Source organism: Lolium rigidum, chromosome 6 (genome assembly GCF_022539505.1).
Source record: "Lolium rigidum isolate FL_2022 chromosome 6, APGP_CSIRO_Lrig_0.1, whole genome shotgun sequence".
NCBI classification, from domain to species: Eukaryota; Viridiplantae; Streptophyta; class Magnoliopsida; order Poales; family Poaceae; genus Lolium; species Lolium rigidum.
In genome coordinates, this window is record NC_061513.1 from 151,630,610 (window position 1) to 151,649,362 (window position 18,753).

An 18,753-nucleotide genomic window follows, 5' to 3' on the forward strand; every position below is an offset into this window, starting at 1 on the left:
ATAAGATTGTTAGGGCATAGTGCCTAGTGTCCGTAATTGGTACTTTTATGATATTGTTGCAACTTGTTATGCTTAATGCTTGTCACTAGGGCCCGAGTGCCATGATCTCAGATCTGAACATGTTATTGATTCATGAAGATATTCGTTGTTTATGATCTTACCTGCAAGTTGTATACACGTATTGTTGTCCGGAACCCGAGGCCCCAAAGTGACAGAAATTGGGACAACCGAAGGGGAAGGCAGTGATATGAGGATCACATGTGTTCCGGAGTGTTAATGCTTTGCTCCGGTGCTCTATTAAAAGGAGTGCCTTAATTTCCGAGTAGATTCCCTAGAGGCCCTGCTGCCACCGAGCTGGTAGGACAAAAGATGTTGTGCAAGTTTCTCATTGCGAGCACGTACGACTAAATATGGAACACATGCCTATTGATTGATTAGTACTTGGATACCGTTTTATTATTATCTCGCAAATGCCCTTCTTTGATTGTTACATGAGTTTCTCTCATCCATGCAACGCCCGTTCATCCATCCCCTGTGCCTACAGTATTTTAATCCTGCTGTTTACTATAATCACTACTGCTGTTTTCGTTACTCGCTGCTCGTTATTTCACTATCGCTATCGCTATAAAACTGTTACTACTGATAAACTCTTGAGAGCAAGTCTGTTTCCAGGTGTAGCTGAATTGACAACTCCGTTGTTAAGGCTTTCAAGTATTCTTTGTCTCGCCTTGTGTCGAATCAATAAATTGGGTTTTACTTCCATCGAAGACTGTTGCGATCCCATATACTTGTGGGTTATCAGCCGCGATAATGCGAGCAAGCTCTGTCTCTCGGGCACGCTGAACCCGGCCTCCATGCGCGGCAAGATTGTGCTTTGCGACCGCAGCGTCAACGCGCGTGTGCAGAAGGGCGCTGTCGTCAAGGCCGCTGGCCAACATAGGTTCATGCGCCTCATATTTGACCTCACGACGATGTTCGTATTCGGCGAAGACCCCAGCTGCCTCGCCCCGAGAGTCCCCTTCGTCGCGACCATGGATGACACCGAGGATGTGCTATTCTTCCAGCATGTGACGCCCATCGCGTATTCGCGTGGATAAGAATCCAGACCTATCTAAACATAGGTGACCACAAGAAGATGAACCAGGCTTGGCAGATGCTCGACGCGTCTATCGTCAAGCTCGTCTCGCTCCGGCAGTAGCAGCGCTGAGACGGGAGAGAGAAGCAGAGAGCATACCATGTGCGCGGCTCGGCCAGGTGCTCCTTTACCAACACACTCAGTCCACGCACTCAGTTCACGTGGGCAATACCACTCACCAAAACAGCTAATGCAATCACAAACCACTTGGAGGGGGTAATGTAAACCTGAGGGGTTAGGCTGGTGCCAATGCATAGCCTCACTCTCACCCGCCACGTCAGCTTTTTTCCTCACTCTCACCCCACTCTCACCCCACTCTCACCCCATGGTGCCAATGCACGAGCTATAGTGCCGACTTTACTTCTCTTTCCTCCACGTCAGCTTTTCTCTCTCCTCGACATCAGCATTCCATTTTCAGATTACAACAATATAAATAATGCAAGGAAATTATTTTATTCAACTAAAATTGTTACCGATTACATCATAAAAAAAATGCCAGATCCAACGATCATACGACGCAACGACTTCTAAGATTATGGTAGGGTGTTTGATGTCTCCCCTTGTGAATTGACCGGCATGAGCCACTGGGCAGTTCCTCCACTGCCAATGCATGCAATCGATGCTCCCTAACATGCCCGAAAGCCACGCTCCTCGGCTTTCGCTACCGTACGCCGAGTATCCTCGACATTTGGTCGACGACAAAAGTGTTCCCCGTAACACTCAATGATGCCTTCACAGAATCTATCTAGACAATCTGATGAAGTTTGTCTAGCTAACTTAAACCACTCATCTATTGTATCTGCAGCGGCTCCATAAGCTAACAGACGCAAAGCCGCAAGTACACTTTTGTAGGGGAGAAAAACCAAGCACGGTTGAGAGCATCATTTCTTTGGGTGAAATACGGAGAGTATTCACCCAATCTATCCACAATGCGCAGGAAGAGGGATCGTCTCATCCGATACCTTCGCCGAAAGTAGCTCGGAGGATAGTTGCAGTCGTCGGCGAAGTAGTCCTCGAACAGCCGATCGTGGGCACCAAGACGATCACGCCTGATGAACTCTCGGCGGCGTCGCGGCCGTCTTGACTCCTCCTCCTCGTTGAGCATCTCCTCCTCATACTCCGCCTGGAATGCAGCGATCATATCACCCTCCATTCCGTCGCTCGAACTGCTGGACGAAGACATGGCGTTGAGTGGAGTGGAAATGGAGAGTGGAGGAGATGAAGTGAGGTGTGGATTGAGTGAAACCATATGGGGGTATTTATAGGGGGTGGGGATGAATTTTTGGGGTTTTTTCGGATTTTTGAACCACCAACGGTTACCCCAACGGCTACCCCAACGACCAATCAGAGGGCGCCACCTCAGCCCTTCACTCTCGCCCCGCCTCTCGCCCCACTCTGCCACCGCGCCGCCCCGCCTCTCGCTCCGCTGTCGCCTCGCTCTCGCCCCCAGCGCGGCGATGGCGGGCGCCGCGCCGGGCGGTACCGCCCGGCGCCAGCCCCGTCGCCCCGCGCAGCCCTCCCGCCCCACTTCCGCCCGCCTCCCGCCCCGCCACGGGCGATAGTGCCCCCGCTATCGACCGCGTTGGCACCAGCCTTATGTGTTCTAGTTGAAACCTGAGGGGTTCTCCATACCAAACGTCAAACTTGAGTGGTTAGGTAGACTTCTTTCCGAAAACGGGTGGTCCGGATAGCAAATAGCCCCAGATACAGATAGGTAATCAATTTTCTCCTCCAACGCAACCGCTCGCCCTAATTCAGCGCCCCCGCCCCCGCCCCCGCCCCAGCCCCAATTCTGCACTATTGATACGCCGCCGCCGCCGCCGCCGCCGCCGCCGCCGCCACCGCCACCGCCACCGCCACCGCCACCGTCGGTCGCTCTGATGCAAACCCTCAGCTCAATTCTACGTCTCTTTCCAAGCCGTAACGCCGCCGCCTCTCCTTCCCAAATGCATCGCCTCTCATCTCCGTCGGGAACTCTCCTCTCTTTCATGGCATCTGATCCGCCTCGCTGGTGGCCACCAGCGCTTGCGCGACGACTTTTCCCTCTATTGGCGGCTCCCGATCCACCTGTCCGTCGTGTTTCCGGGTGCGTTTCCTCTTTCTGACGCTAATTTTGCGTCTTTTCTGCTCGATATAGTTTTAGAAGTTGATTATGGCCTTTTTTTTGTTTTTGTTTACCCTTCTCATTTTAATTTTGGAAACAAATGAAGGATAAGTATGTTTTATTGTTTCGATACTACTAAAGTTAGCGCTTTTAGTTGGTTGCTAAGTTTTGCGGATCTGAAGTGTTGCAAAATTTATGTATATTTAGCTTTGTTGTGTTGGTTTTTAAAGGCAAATGCGATATTAAAAAAATCCATATTACTCGAAAACAGATAAAAAAAGAGAATAAAACATTATAATCATTTTCAGGTTTAGATATGTTACACCACGCTTTCAATCCTTACTACTGATGATACCATCTTATTTATGTCGGGTGCTCGTTTTATGCTCTTTGGTGACAGATCCCCTCATGGATCTCGCAACGTGGCTACCGTCAGTCGAGTACAAGGTGACGAGTCCGGTAAACCATACAGGCCACTGCCCATCCCTTCTGGTAAGGTTATTACTATTTCCCAGGACAGCGAGCATTACGCAATCTCCCAAGGCTTGAAAAACATTAAGACGGACAATTCAAAAAAAATGAAGAACACTTTGACGAGGGGCACAATCTCGGAGGTTATGGATGAAGATGAGAGGAGAAGTGACAGTGATGCTTGTAGGGCAACCTTGGAGGTTATTGCAGGCAAAGCGGATACATTGGGCCAAAATGTGAACCTCACTGGTTGTGAGGAAGGTGGAAGGAGCGCAACTAATGGTCAGATGTCTGAATTTCTTTTTAGTGAAGAAGAAGGATATACTGTGAATAATATACTTGCAGAAAGCAGACACCGTGATGGTTCTATATACAAAGATATGGATTTATGGTGGAAAGACGACTATCGTATTGCAGATCGTAATGAGAGTAAGTGATAAGTATCTCTTTTCCTATTATATTTATTATTGTAAGAGGTATAATTTGTTCCTTCAACATTGGCATCTCTTTCTATATCCTTTAGCTCTACATATTTGATAGTTATCATAGAGATTATTTCTAAGGAGCCACTGCTCAGAAGTTTCCTCGCCTTGCCGTGTTTCATTTATGAGAGAATTGCTCTGGTAGTCCTAAAATTCGTACGACATCAACACTTGAGAGAAGTCCACTTTACCCCCCTAAATTTGTCTTGAAGTTCATATTACAACCCTATACTTTGATTTGGTTCAAAATACCCCCTCAAACTCTCAAAACACACCTCCCTGAGCAGTTGACTAGTTTGTTACCTATGCCAACTCAGTTCCATGTGTCAACGGTTTTCTCCTCTAGTGACTTGTACTTCGTCTTTCTCATCTCTATCTGTCCATGTCCACGATCGTCCGAGAGCTTGCTGGCAACAGGCGCATCTGGACCTCTAGGCCTGGTCCCACCGTCATGAAGGAGGAGTGGATCTTCTCGGATGTCTCGGCCATGGCGGCGGACGCACAACAACTACCACCTACACTTCCATCCCCAACTCGTTCTGGCATTAAACTAAGCATCCCAAGAGCCAAGACAACCAGAAGAGAAATGAGAACGAGCCAGATGACAACAACTGCAGCGTAAGCGCATAAGAGCATCTCCAGTCGCGTCCCCCAAACGGCGCCGGATTGAACGTTTGGGGGACGTGTTTTGTTCGTGTTGCGTTTGGGGGTCCTCCCCAACGCCGTCCCCAAACTTTTTTTAAGGGTTTTTGAAAACAACCATTTATCAAATATAGCATACAGATAAATATGTTTGCGGAGATTGTTTTCAAATTAAAATACAACAAACAATAAAACAACTCAACAAATGTAATTAATAGGGCTAGATCAAAGTGCCGCGGCATTTGTTGATAATCCTTTGATCCTCCACAAATGCTCAACGAGATCAGCTTGAAGTTGATCATGAACATTGCTGTCACGGATCTCTGCGTGCATGGCGAGAAAATCAGCAAAATCTGCAGGCAACTCATGATCAACCTCCGCAAGAGGGCTCTCACACTCATAGGGACCAACATGTCTCCTGGCATGATTCTTGCGGTCATCCTCGATGATCATGTTGTGCATGATCACACAAGCCTGCATCACCTCCCACATTTGGTCGTGAGACCAACTTAGAGCAGGGTACCAAACAATTGCAAATTGAGCTTGAAGAACACCAAATGTCACTCGACATCCCTCCTGCAAGCCTCCTGTCGCGTAGCAAAGTGGGAATTCTTCTGACCTGATGGATTCGAGATTGTTTTGACAAAAGTGGCCCATTTTGGATATATACCATCGGCTAGATAATAGCCTTTGGTATATTGGTGGCCATTGATCTCATAGTTGCATGGTGGAGCATGCCCTTCCACTAGTCTGCTGAACACCGGAGACTGCTGCTGCAACATGTTGATGTCATTGTGTGATCCCGCCATGCCAAAGAAAGAATGCCAAAATCAATGGTTAAAATTCCGCCGCGGCAGACGAGGTAACGAACAACGGCCAATCGCGCCTACCTGGCAACTCGTTGAGCACCTTGTGTGTGCAGAGGTGGGGTGGATTTGACACCGCGTTCTGGGACGTGCTGGCGAAGCGGCGGCGGCGGAACGACCGGCGAGAGTGCCAGCCACGACGACGGTGCCGACTCTCAGAAGAGATCAGCTGTCGAAACGGCCGACAAATCCAGCGGCAGCGGAGGGGTGGGAGGCGTGGGAGGGAAGGAGCGACGAGAAAAAAGGCGCGAACCAACTGTTTATGGAAATAGTCGCCGACATGTGGGAGCCCGCCTCGCTTTTCTTTATGTCCGGCGTGCCCGGAGCGTCCCCTGTCGGCCGGGAACAGGCTCGGGCGCCGGGCAAAAAGCGGCTTTGGGGAACGCGGCTGGGAACGTTTTTTTATCCGGCGCACCCCAAATCCCTTTGGGGGACGGTTTGAGGGATGTTGCTGGAGATGCTCTAAGTGACGTACCAATCTCTATACCCCGGCTAGCTTGATCGCACCGTTGTGCCAAAAGGTGACTACTTGATCGCACCGTTGTGCCAAAAGGTGACTACTTGAGGTTGCTGTGATGCGGGTGCTCGACGACTCGAATAGGAGCAGTTGAAGCAGAGGTGGAGCAGGGCACCTCACCTCCGTCTCGCTCGCGCTCTGAGAGAGAAGAGAAGTCCAGGCCTAGTGCAGAGATGATCAAGAAAAACACGGTGACTAGGATGTGCTGGCAACAAGAAAACGGTGACATGGCAGGATAAAACCAGGGTCAGACTGGTTGGTCTTGAGATGTGTGTGTTTCAGACGGTTTTTAGAGTTTGAGGTTGTAATTTGAATCAAAGTGTTGGGTTGTAATCTGAACTTGACGACAAGTTTGAGGGTCTAAATTAGACTTCTCTCTCAGCACTTCCACCCCAAAACTTGCACTCTGCTCTTGCGGGTCCTCAACTTGGCGCCGTTTGCACAAATACCAGTTTGCGCCTTTGCCTGACAGGAAAGGCTGAGGTGGCATGTAGAGTTTTGATGACATTGACTAGGACCTTTATTCTGTGCTATGTATCATAAATGCCCAATTGCCCAAGTGAGGCTGCATGAAATGATGCTTTCTCCCTAGAATTTGCTTCCATATCAAACTGTCCAACAATACAGTGATGGTGACACAGCCTTTGAGGTGTATTTAAACGGCATAATACACAGTCAAATGCCAGATATGTGTGCAAATAACAGTATAAATGGCTGTCACATCGCTGTATTTACAATTAGGTCTAAGTCTCCATACTACTAAAGGATCACTAGGTATGGATGGGGCCAACCAAATCTTCCAATCCTTCTGTATAGCATGAGGTTTGGGTTGCTACTTTACAGAACGTATACTACTTCCAAAACATCTAGCTAGCAAAGTTAGAAGTGTTCTATTATCTGGTCCTCACCCTGTTGGTGTTCAAGCATATCTGTAGCTTCTCCATTCTTTGGCTTTGTAGGCTTAACTTGAAGGGTAAGGCGCGCTTTACCAGGCCTTGCATGATATTGGAGTTTAACATGAACAAGGATCAACACCTGGTATCCACCCCCAGAAAAGATGCAACTGCCGATCGGAAGGTCTGCACTTTGTTGAAGGAAACAAAGTACCTAGCATTTTCTAAAAGAAACAATCTGGGACATAAACATTCTTTTTTTTTGAGAGAGAAATTACCGGGCCTTCATTAAACATGTCAACTTACAAGACAAACACGTGGAAACCACGAGAAACATTGACAGGGAACACCTGTCCAGGGACATTTGCAGAAAAACCACAGAAAAAGAAATTACAACTAAGCCTCTGGACATTTCTGCAGCTTCCATTGTCACTGTTCGCTGTCATCGGACGAGCGGAAGCACCATTGTCCTCACAGGCATTGTGGAGGGAACATTCTGCGAAAGAGGAATGCTAAAATCATCTCGCGCTGAACTTTACTCCACGTGCTTTGGTTGAATCAGTTCATACCAGAAAATCCCTGGCAAGAGGAGAAAAGGATATAGGACAGTCAATTGGTTGTTTAAAATTTTGATCGGCATTTTGGTTACATATGTTTATAAAATAATATACCTGACAGGGAGGAGCATCATTTATGAATTCTGCACATGAAGGTTCTTTATATTCTCTTCACTCTTCAGCAAGTTTAGCTTCTTGTTCAGCAGCTTCAGCAGTTGGAACACATTCATCAGCATCCTAACATTTGCCCATAATTGCCCTGCATTACCAAAAATTAGTACTGACTGAGCTACATAATTAAATATGTAAAATAAAGCACACAAAAATCATAAAATTCCTGTTTTGGCTGCTTAGAGCTTCGGAGGTAGTAGGGGTGGATCACGAGAGGATGAGTTCATCCTCTGCTTCTTGGTGCTGTTGCTGGCGAGGAGAATGGTAGAAGGGATTATATCGAGAGAACTTAAAGGGGTCAGGAATAGCAGGTAGTAGATATATTGGATTGTTTACAGCTCGCCCTTACACGTCCTCTTATAGGAGGTCCGCCAGGGGACCTGATGCACAAAACCGACTCTTAGAATTGCAATACACAGCTGGGACACTTTTTGACTCTGACAAAAACTAACTCACGTTACCATATTTCTTCTAATTGTTTAATCTGGCTGACTGCTGCAATAATTGAAATGGACTCTAGTTATGGCAACTGATATGCTACTAATGGCGCAACAATTCCACCTACATTAAAATCACATTGCAGTTATCCACAAACACAGCAGCTTGGTGATGATTTTGCCTATATGCTTCACCAGCTGGTTCCTCCTATTCAATTGCCCGTTTTGTACAAGATACACCTGCAGAATTTAACAATGAGAAAACACATCAGTTTGAAGGCCAACATGTTCATGAAAAACTATATCACTAGAGAAAGTGCATTCCAGCTTTGCTGCAACCCTTCAGATAAAGCTCCCACAGCCAGCAAAAATGTGAAGAGTCGCAATACCGTTCTCTTTGGGCATCTCTGTCCATTTGCCTGAATCAATTTCATCGTTTTCATGTACCTGTTTTCCCTTGTTCTTTTTCAAAGCACCAGTTGCCTTCAGTACCACGGACACGAACTTTACATTTGAAGCCAACTGATACAGGCGTGCAACATACTTTCAGTCAACTATCAAATCTAGTAGTTACAAAATCAAAATATTATATCATCTCACTCACCTGCTTGACAGCAGGATCATAGAAATGTCAGCAGAAGAATACATGTTAAACCATCACTGGAAGGTCTGAATTCGAGATATCTGTCTCCTTTCTGACCTAGCTTCCTCTGGCTATTTTCTTCTCTTTTCTTTGGACTTAATTGGACAAGAGGAGGGTGTTGTGCAGGAGGGTACCGGAGAGGAAAAGCACCGATGGAAAAAAAGAGTGCAGCCACAACTCTCAATTTCAAGGGGGCTTAGGGTGTGTTTGTTTGGGCTGGAGCTCCACAGCTGCAGCTGTTGTGGCTGCAGCTGCTAGAATCAGCGGTAGCTGCCAGCTGGGGCTGGAAGATTGGAGTTGTCTCATGTCTGTTTGTTTCGCCGGCTGGTGTAGCTGCGGCTGCACTAAAATATGTTGGAATGACCTGAATGCCCTTAAAGTTGCGCTGATCGTATTTTAGTGCTATTTATACTACTCCATCCGATTCATATTACTTAATACTAATATAGATGTATCTAGACACATTTTAATTGTAGATACTCATTTTGGTGGCAAGTAATAATGGATAGGAGGGAGTATTATAAATACAAGAAAACATATTTGAGAGTTGTTTTTGCCGTAACTGAGAATTTTTTCACTAGATTTAAGTTAAGTTATATTCCTTTGGTACTATATATATTTGTCACATGGCAGTGAGCTACTTGACTGATTTTAAAACATGTATCCATCTGCTTACGCCAATTCTAGCATAAGCAATTCAAGTGCATTTCTTATCTCACCGTTTTACACCACATCTGCAATAAACTATCCTAGCAGCAGCAGCAATTCGAACGGCACAAGGCAGAGAAAAAGAGCATCAAGAGTTTGTAGCATGGTGTGATCGTACACTCGCACGAGCTCAGCTCAGGGCCGGAGGAATCGGAGATAGGGGCCGCGTCGGGGCTCTGGGAGTTCACAGAGGCGGAGACATGCGCGAGCGGGTACCAGGGAGCGCGTCCGGCAACGATCGTAGAGGCTAGATGTCGGGAACGGGGTTCTTGAGGTCGGGGGTCCCTCTCCTCCCGCCGGAGGAGTGCGGCGGAGCAGATAGCCGTAGATCGACGGGGGTGGCGGCTGGTCGGGTGTGGCATCGTGATGGCTTCTGTCGTGCTTTGTTGGTTCGCTAGGGGAGACAGAAGAAACAGAGCTGAGCCGGTACGAGGTAGTTTTGCTGTTGTATGTGATTTGGTGGGGGGCTAAATTCGTAAAAGAGCAGTTTGGAGCCGCTTCGGCTGGAAGAAGCACCGAATTCGCAGCTTCCAATCCGTAGTGTAAATTTGTGGAGCGCTCCAACGGAGCGGCTGGCAGAAGCTGGCCCAAAAATATGTGTTTGTTTGGGCTCCAGCTTCCATAGCCCAAAAGCTGTTGGAGCGGCTGCAAAGAGCTGAAACAAACAGACCCTTAGTGCTTTGAAGGATACCAACTTTTCTGAAGACACGTTCCTTGTTCTGGTTCAGTTTGATGCAATAGCTGCAGTGTATTGTGCCTCCTACCAATAAGCTTTTCGAGGCAGCACTTTCTTTTGGTGTTCCTAATGAAGAACTTCTCGATGGAGCAAAGTTCTTAGTAAGATCGTAGATAGTTTCTACTTACTAGTTCAAAAGGAAAATTTCCAAGAGGGCCATGTTATCCGCAAACAACATTTTTTTAATTTGGGATGAGTGTATTTGTTTACTGCTTTAATTCCAATTACAAACTTACACTAACTTCATTTTTTTATGAAGCTCGGTTGGAGGCAATGACGTTCTCAGATCCCACAGATTGCATCATTCATGATGGAACTTGCATGAAACATTACCCGCGTTGCATGCTGCAAATTTTCTCATTGGAGGTTGCTAAAATTCATGTGGATGGTGGCTTAGTAGAGTTGTATGGATACATTGCAGTGCGGGATGATCTTGATCCATTGCTTAATTATGTTGCCAATATTAGCAGGGATGATCCCATCATCGTGGAGCAGGTGCACACCCATACTTATCTGCAATTATTTCGAGGATCAAGTCTATCCTAACACCCACTAGTATTGAAGTTTGTTTGCTTATCCCCCTTATGAAACTAGGTGTTTGCCTGTTAAAAGTGTCCCAACTATACCAAGGTTATTAATGTGTAATGCATGTTATGGTGACCGACACCCTTCATAACTTGGCAATGCTTGTGGAGTATGGCGAGGTGACTTCATGGACACACGCCACAGAAAATTAAATCACCTATTACAAGCAATTTAGTAAACTCATACTTTAATATTCCCATAGGAACAAGACTAAATCAAGGTACAAAACCCTGTAAGGAACATAACAAGCAACTAGGAGGCAACAGCCACTACAGTGAGAGAGTGCATAACATCTGGCAAAGGCTAAGGCCCAATGTGCAATGCAAGAATGGAGGGAAGCACATATAGCAAAACAGAGCAGCGAGCAGGAGCTGAAGAAAAGGGTGGGGAGGGATAGGAGAAGCTGGAGAAGTGGAGAGTACTCGGGCGAAGGAGAGGGTGAGGCTGGAGTGGGACTCGCAGAGAAGACGCACGTCTGCTGCAGTCGGGTGGAGACGTCCCATCGGTGCGGATCTGGAAGTACCGGAGCTCGGATGGACTGGGAGTGGCCCAGATCTGGAAGCACCACTCTCACCCCTCTCTTCTTCGCTTTTGAATCCCTCCCTAGCGTACATATTTCACAGGTGCAGGCACTTTCCCGCTCTGCTGCTTTTCCCATCCTGCACCTGTGCTTAGGCCCTGCATATGGTGTCACAGGTGGCCTAAGGCAACATGTGCATCACCATTTGTGCTCTTGAAGTATTTAGTAGACATGAAACTCAGCTTTCACTCTTGATTTTCTTAATAGGATTAGTGTATTATTGTTATTCTCCAGATATATTGTGTCCTAGCTCCCATGTAATATTTTTTGTTTTCTGTGAAATAAAAATGCTTCCATGTGATCAATCTGTCCAAAATTAGCAGAATACTTTGTATTGTATAAGCCAGTGGAATATTGATTTACTATGAGAACAAATTTAAATTATGAAACCAAGGGAGTATCCTGTGTTCCAAATCAAACCAAATTTGAACAGTTTTGGATTCTTGGTTGTTTCTTAATACACTACACACAATTGATTTCCTTTTATTTATAGGCATATGAAGATGCATAGCGTTAGTGATCCTACCACTACAAAAGTTAGTTTCTTTAATCTTCTCATTTCACTAAGGCGTAGGTTTGTAAATATTCATCAATTGAATGACGGGGGCCAAATTTCCCTATCACCGTTATTCATCTTATCTGATACGGGACAAAATCATGGTCATCAGTTGTAAAATATTCATTCAATTGGATGTTACAAGTGAAACATAACTGAAGTACTTACCATAGCTTTAGATATTTCTTACTTTTATATGAAGAGTTCCTAAATACAATAATTTTGTAGGGTTCTCTTATCAACATGTCTGGCCCTAAGCGAGGGATAGAGATGTCGGACTTTATTCTAATTGAATATGACATGAGGATCAAGACAGGCAAACACGAAAAAGATGACCTACAGCTGATCGATGGTGCTTCACTCATTGGGGATGGTGGCATCTGGATTCAGCCATTCACATTTCACATCCCTGGTGACTGGGGCGCAGTCGACATAACTTTATCACGTCTTGGCAGAGCAGTTGAGGCGACTGTAGAAGTTATCATATCGGAAGTGCAAAGCAATTTCAGTTTGTCTCTTGGATGTTTAACCAGTGGGCTTGATGTGGAAATCCGGCTGTTTGATGGCACCATCACTGATTCTGGTGGCATAAAGAAGTCTGTTATTACTGTAGTGAAGGATTCTTTGATAGATCTGAAATTCAAGTTAGGCGCACAGCCATCCTGTTCCGACCAATATTGTTGCTCCTTCAGGGCAAAAACACATGGGCATGATACTCATGGTATAAAGACTGATTTTGCGTTAATATCAATGAAGGTGACTTGGTCGACCTTGCCTTGTGGCTTTTCGGGGTAAGGTGTATCCAGCTATACTTCTGTGTCTGATGAGCGGGCAAAGAAAACTTAAGTGTAATTAAACTATATTTGGTCAAGTCTTTGTATTATCTACTTGCATAGTTGGCCCAGAGGCCATGGATGGTCCACAGACAACAGTTGTGCAGTTAAGGTGTGTACCATTATTTTTGCAGCAGGCGGTTAGTAAGCTAAAAATCTAAAGGAATTTTCGGGAGTGGTGTTTTGGATCATGGCCATATGCTCCCTACATTTTAAAATGCATCTTACGTACATTTTGAAATTTCAAAAAATTGAAATAAAAATTTGCACGTATATCTTCACGTGCTACGCGCTCACACGAAGTCGTTCATAAAAAAAGACTTGTCTCACAAAGTCGTTCATGAAAAAAAACTTCATAATAAAATTCAGTACTAAGATAATATTTTTCACAAGATAATTTTTCTCTTTTTTAATATACACCATAAAAAATCTGGTCATGTTTAATTGATGCCAAACTATGCAGCGGCGGACGCATAAAATTATCCTATGGTGAGCACACACCTCTAATTTCTGTTTTTTACTGCTCATATGTGATAAAAATTTGCTCAAATGACTAATATAAAACATTTTATTAAAATTTAGGGTGGGCTGTGGCCCACCCGCCCACCCTTCTACGTTGAAATTATGCATGCACATAGGCTAGTGTTCTGCACCTCTCGTGTCGATTTTTCCTAACCGGAGGGAATATTGGTTTTTTGTGAAACTTAACGAACATATATATTGTGAAGATTTGCATGTAAAAAAATTATTAAATTTTTTCGACACTTCGAAGTATGATTTTTTGATAGAGAGAGGATACACACCGAACGAATTGAATTTCCGATGAATTTGGCAGCTACATTAACAAAGTGACTTCTCTCGTGATTTTGTTAAATGGGAAATGGGAAAACTAGATCGGAGGATGCACTGAACTACGGTTTCTCACTGAAATTCCAATCTAGTTTCTTCGTGCTAGTTTGGGTTGAGGACATGGGGCTCCGTGCCTGCTGGAAAATCAGGCCTGACCAGGCCTCCGCCGCCCTAAAATTGCATTATCACCTCTCCCGGCAAAATAAGTGCTACTCCCTCCGGTCTTATTTAATCGACGCGAGGGAGGAAAACGTTTCACAATGTAAATTTTACATTCATGTTCTACATTTTCAAAATCTGACAACACAGTCCCTAATTCCTAATTCCATCGCGAGATCCATTCCGCCTCAGTTGGCTCCGCTGGATCGATCCCAACACTGGTCCGGTGGATCGATCGATCGATCCAGCTCCGCCACCTGCCTGCCAAAGCTCCCAAAGATCCAGCCAGCGATCTGCCGCCTGCCTGCCCCAGGTCTCCTGCAATCCACCGCCAGCGATCTAGCGCCGGCTTCCCGCGATGCCGTAGCTGCCGGAGCTGACGCTTCCCGCTTCTCGCTGTCAAGCTGCCGGAGCTATCGCCTCCCGCCGTCAAGCTGCCGCTTCCCGCCGTCAAGCTGCCGGAGGTGCTGCTTCCCGTCGCCAACCTGCCGGAGTTGCCGGAGCTGCCACCATGCCGGATTCCAGGCTACAGGCTCCTGGTCCGCCATCTCCATCCTCCGGCAGCTCCAGCATTAGGTATGAATGAATTTAGTCCGTTTACCTCTTGGCTCCCATGTATCCTCACTTTCTGCCTGAACGCCAAGATGATCTGCGGCAATACCAAAATGAGTTTAGCTGTCGACAAACAGAGTTGGTAGATGAACCCACGTCGACAAATAATGCATGATGATGATGAGCACGGTAGCTGGTGTCGTGTGAATGCATAAGATGACTGAATTTGCAACAGAAGGCGGTTAGGAACAAACCTGCAGATGGCATCAATCTAGAAAAACAAGCAAATGTCCCTGATCTTGCGCGATTGCTGCCACCGAGGCGCTGTAGCACAGCGATGAATCAGCGGTGCAGCCCCAGCGACCAGCACCTCCTGGCCTTCCACAACTGCTACCGCTACTGCTCTCCGGCGTCCGTGACGGCGCTGCTGTTGGCGCTCAGGGCAGCGGGCACAACACATCAATAACAGGTGGTGGCAGGGACATATCCGGGACTGCCATGGTTCAATTGTCAGCGACCCACTCCTATCCCAACCATTGTTCGGGTGTGGGCTGCCATCTACTCGGCTTGGGCTGGCTCCGAAGACAAGGAGAGAAGGTCACTACAAATAGAAGGGAAATGACAACGGATGAAGCGGCTGGGATTAGGACGGCTTCGGCCTCCTCGCTTCTGTCTTCTCTTCCCGTTTCTCAAAAAACAAAAAAATATTTCTGTTCCTCTGCTCCTCTTCTGTGTAATGGCTAGAACATGGTGATCCATGGTTGTAATCCCAGTTATAATCCCAGTTATTGAGTGAATCGAATAAGCTAGTAACAAGCCGTGTGGTATTAGAGCCATAGTTCCTCCCTAAATTTCCACATCAATTTTTTCTCCCCACCACCGCCATGACTTTGGTCCGAGCCATGTTAGATGGGTGCACGTGGACGACGGCGGTGACAGCGTGCTCGAGCGCATCTCTCCGCGTTTTGAGCAGCGCTGCCTCCGCCAGCAACTCCATCTTCAAGCGCCACACCCCCGTGGACGACCTCAGTCCAGATGCTCGATGTCTATACGACGTCATCGTTGGTGGCTTTGCATCACCAACATCGGTCACATATACTTTTTTTTTGAAACGGGCAAAAAAACTTTTGCCTTATATTGATAAAGGAGAAGCAAATAGGTACATGGCAAGAGCCATAAAAAGAAAAAAAGGCGGACCAAAACTCCGCCAAAAAACAACTCAGCTAAACAAATCCGCAAGGCTCTTGGCACCTGCCAGGATCCAATCTTTTCCTTCTTCCCTGATCTTGTGCATGACGACCGAAGGCAGCGAGGATTTGTTGTTAAAAACGCGTTCGTTCCTCTCCTTCCATATCTCCCAAGTGACGAGAATAACCGCAGATCGCAGCCCTTTGGGAGAAGAGGTAGTTGTCGATGTGATGGCCTGCCAATAATCAATGACCTTGGCTCTACCTTCTCCAAGGATGCTCATAAGATCCGGACAAGAGAGCCAGGAGGCCGCCGCGGTCCAGACGCGCTTGGAGAAACGGCATTCAAAGAGGATGTGTCGAGCCGTCTCGGGGGAGCATCTGCAGAGCTGGCAGGTGGAGGGATGAGGCCATCCCCATTTTGCCAGGCGGTCGGCAGTCCAAAGGCGATTTTGGACGGCGAGCCACGCAAAAAAACGGCACTTCGGAGGGGCCCAGGTCTTCCAGACAATTTTCCCAAACGCGGCAAGGAAGAGCTGAAAGGAACTCGGACTTTGTAAGCGGAGCTGGCCGAGTAGCAACCATTAGGGGTCAAAGACCAGGTGATGGAATCCTCTGAATCTGGATCAAGTTGGACTTCGGCGAGAAGATTCCATAGGCGAACGTATTGTTCCAGGTGCTCAACTGAGAAGGTGTCGACCACGATATCCGAAACCCAGTTGTGATCGGCCAACGCCTCCTGGACCGTCCGATTCTTCCTTCTGGATGCCTTAAAAATCAGGGGAGCAAGGTCCTTTGGAGGGGTGCCACGGAGCCATGAAGAAGACCAGAAGGAGGCCTTGACTCCGTTGCCAATGGTGACGCGAGTGGCTGCGTTGAAGAGATCTAATTCAGCAGCATCATTGGGAGTTTCGGTGCCCACCCACGGCTTGTCCGGAGCCGTCCACTTATACCATAACCATCGAAGTCTGAGAGCCCTAGAGAATTTTTCCAGGTCCAAGATACCCAGACCACCGAGCTCCTTTGGGCGACAGACCTTCTGCCAGTTCACCTTGCATTTCCCCCCGCTGACCGTCTCTTTGCATGCCCAGAGCATTCCACGGCTGATTTTAGCGAAGGCCTTGAGAATGCCTTTGTCTGCTTTCAGCGCCGTCAGCAGGAAGATAGGCATAGAGGATAAGACTGACTTAACCAGAGCGGTGCAGCCGACACGTTTTAGGAACTTGCCTTTCCATGGGCTTAGGCGGGCCACGGCCTTGTCGATGTAAGGTTGGAGGTCCACCCGTCGGAATCTTCCCAAAGAGAGAGGTAAACCCAAGTACTTGATGGGGAAGGGGGTTGTAGTCGCAGGGACGTTTGCCAGAACCTCCTCAAGGTTTATGCCAGTGCACTGAATAGGGGCAATGGAGCTCTTCGCCACATTAGTCACAAGCCTGGTCACCTCTCCAAAGTGTTGAAGTATGCTAGCCAGGCCAGCAACATCATGTACAGAAGGGGCGAGGAAAATTGCTGCATCATCGGCATACAAGGAAACCCTAGGGCCCTGCAAACCCCCAGGCATGGCTGAGATGAGGCCGGCCTCGGTAGCCTTTTCCAGGAGCCTCTGGAGCGGGTCAATGGCGATGTCGAAGAGCAGAGGCGATAAAGGGTCCCCCTGACGGAGACCCTGACCATGAAGGATATCTTTGCCGGGGATCCCATTAAGGAGAACACGGGAGGTGGCCGTGGAGAGAAGTGTCGTCATAAGCGCCCGCCATCTTTGGGGGAAGCCAAGGCGCTGCATAAGATCAAGCAAATAGTCCCATCTCACTGTGTCGAAAGCCTTGGCGATGTCCAGTTTAATGAGGAGGGCCGGAACTTTCCTGCAATGCAACAGGCGGGAGGTATTCCGAACATACATGAAATTGTCGTGGATAGTTCTGGTCTTGATGAAGGCGCTCTGGCTGTGGGACATGATCTCATTCATTCTAGGGCTGAGACGTCGTGCCATGGCTTTAGATATGATCTTCGGGATCACATGTATGAGACTAATGGGTCTGAAATCAGAGATGGACTCAGCTCCGTCTTTCTTCGGCAAGAGAACTATATTGGCGGAGTTGAGGATATGAAAATTGGTCGCCGAGAGCTCCGAAAAAGCATTTATGGTCTTCATAAGGTCTCCCTTGACAATCTCCCAGCAAGAGCGGAAGAAAGCGATAGAGAAGCCGTCGGGGCCCGGAGCTTTGTCCGAAGGCATGTCTTCCAAAGCTTCCTTAATCTCCGCCTCTGTGAAGGGAAGACCTAGATTATCCAGAAGGTGAGCGGTAGGGTTGAGGGCTTCCCAATTGAAGTCCAACTGCCGAGGAGGAGGCCGCCCAAGGGCTTGGAAAAAATGATCAAAGATCAAGTTCCCCTTATCTTCATGCGTCACGGCCCAACCCGAGTTTTGCCTGAGCCTCATGATATGATTCTTGCGCTTTCTGGCATTGACCCGTAGGTGGAAGAACTTGGTATTAGCATCGCCTTCACGTAGGTAGCGGATTCTAGAAGCTTGACGCTTGCGAGATCTTTCCAGAGCGGCGAGGCCTTTGACACGACGTTTTAGATTGGCGCGGAGCCAACTTTCCTCGTGAGAGAGAGGGCGAGATTCTTGGGCGATATCCAACTGAAGAATGACATCGAGGGCCATAAGGAGTTGCAGCTTACAGTCGGAGAAGAGCCCTTTACTCCAAGCTCTGAGTCCCGACGCCGTTGACTTCAGCTTGTGGTTGATGACATGGACCGGCTGAGAGTGGGAAGACGATGTGGACCAGGCTTTTTGGACGACATCCTTAAACCCAGGCATCTTGGTCCAAAAGGACTCAAAGCGAAAGACTGGAGGCTTCCGCGGACCACTCTGGTTTGAGAGAAGAAGCGGGCAATGATCCGAGAGGGAGGAGGATAAGGCATGCAGCACGTGATGCTCGAACTTAAGGTCCCAAGCAGCGTTGCAGAAGGCCCGGTCCAACCTCACAAGGGTAGGATTTTCTCTCTCATTGCTCCAAGTGAACTTCCTGTTCTGAAGTTTCAGTTCCTTGAGCTGGCAGCTGGTGAGCGCCCTTCTAAACAGAC

At 47.4% G+C, this 18,753-nt stretch overlaps 1 protein-coding gene across 1 annotated transcript; it reads left to right on the forward strand.

Annotated features, from left to right (window-relative positions):
- Positions 1 to 2,984: 2,984 nt before the first annotated feature.
- On the forward strand, positions 2,985 to 13,107 carry LOC124665939. Its single transcript, XM_047203294.1, has 4 exons — positions 2,985 to 3,221; positions 3,640 to 4,139; positions 10,622 to 10,857; positions 12,312 to 13,107. Exons 1-4 carry the CDS (start codon positions 3,016 to 3,018, stop codon positions 12,876 to 12,878), a joined length of 1,509 nt encoding a protein of 502 aa, XP_047059250.1. The 5' UTR covers positions 2,985 to 3,015; the 3' UTR covers positions 12,879 to 13,107.
- The last annotated feature ends 5,646 nt before the right edge of the window (positions 13,108 to 18,753 follow it).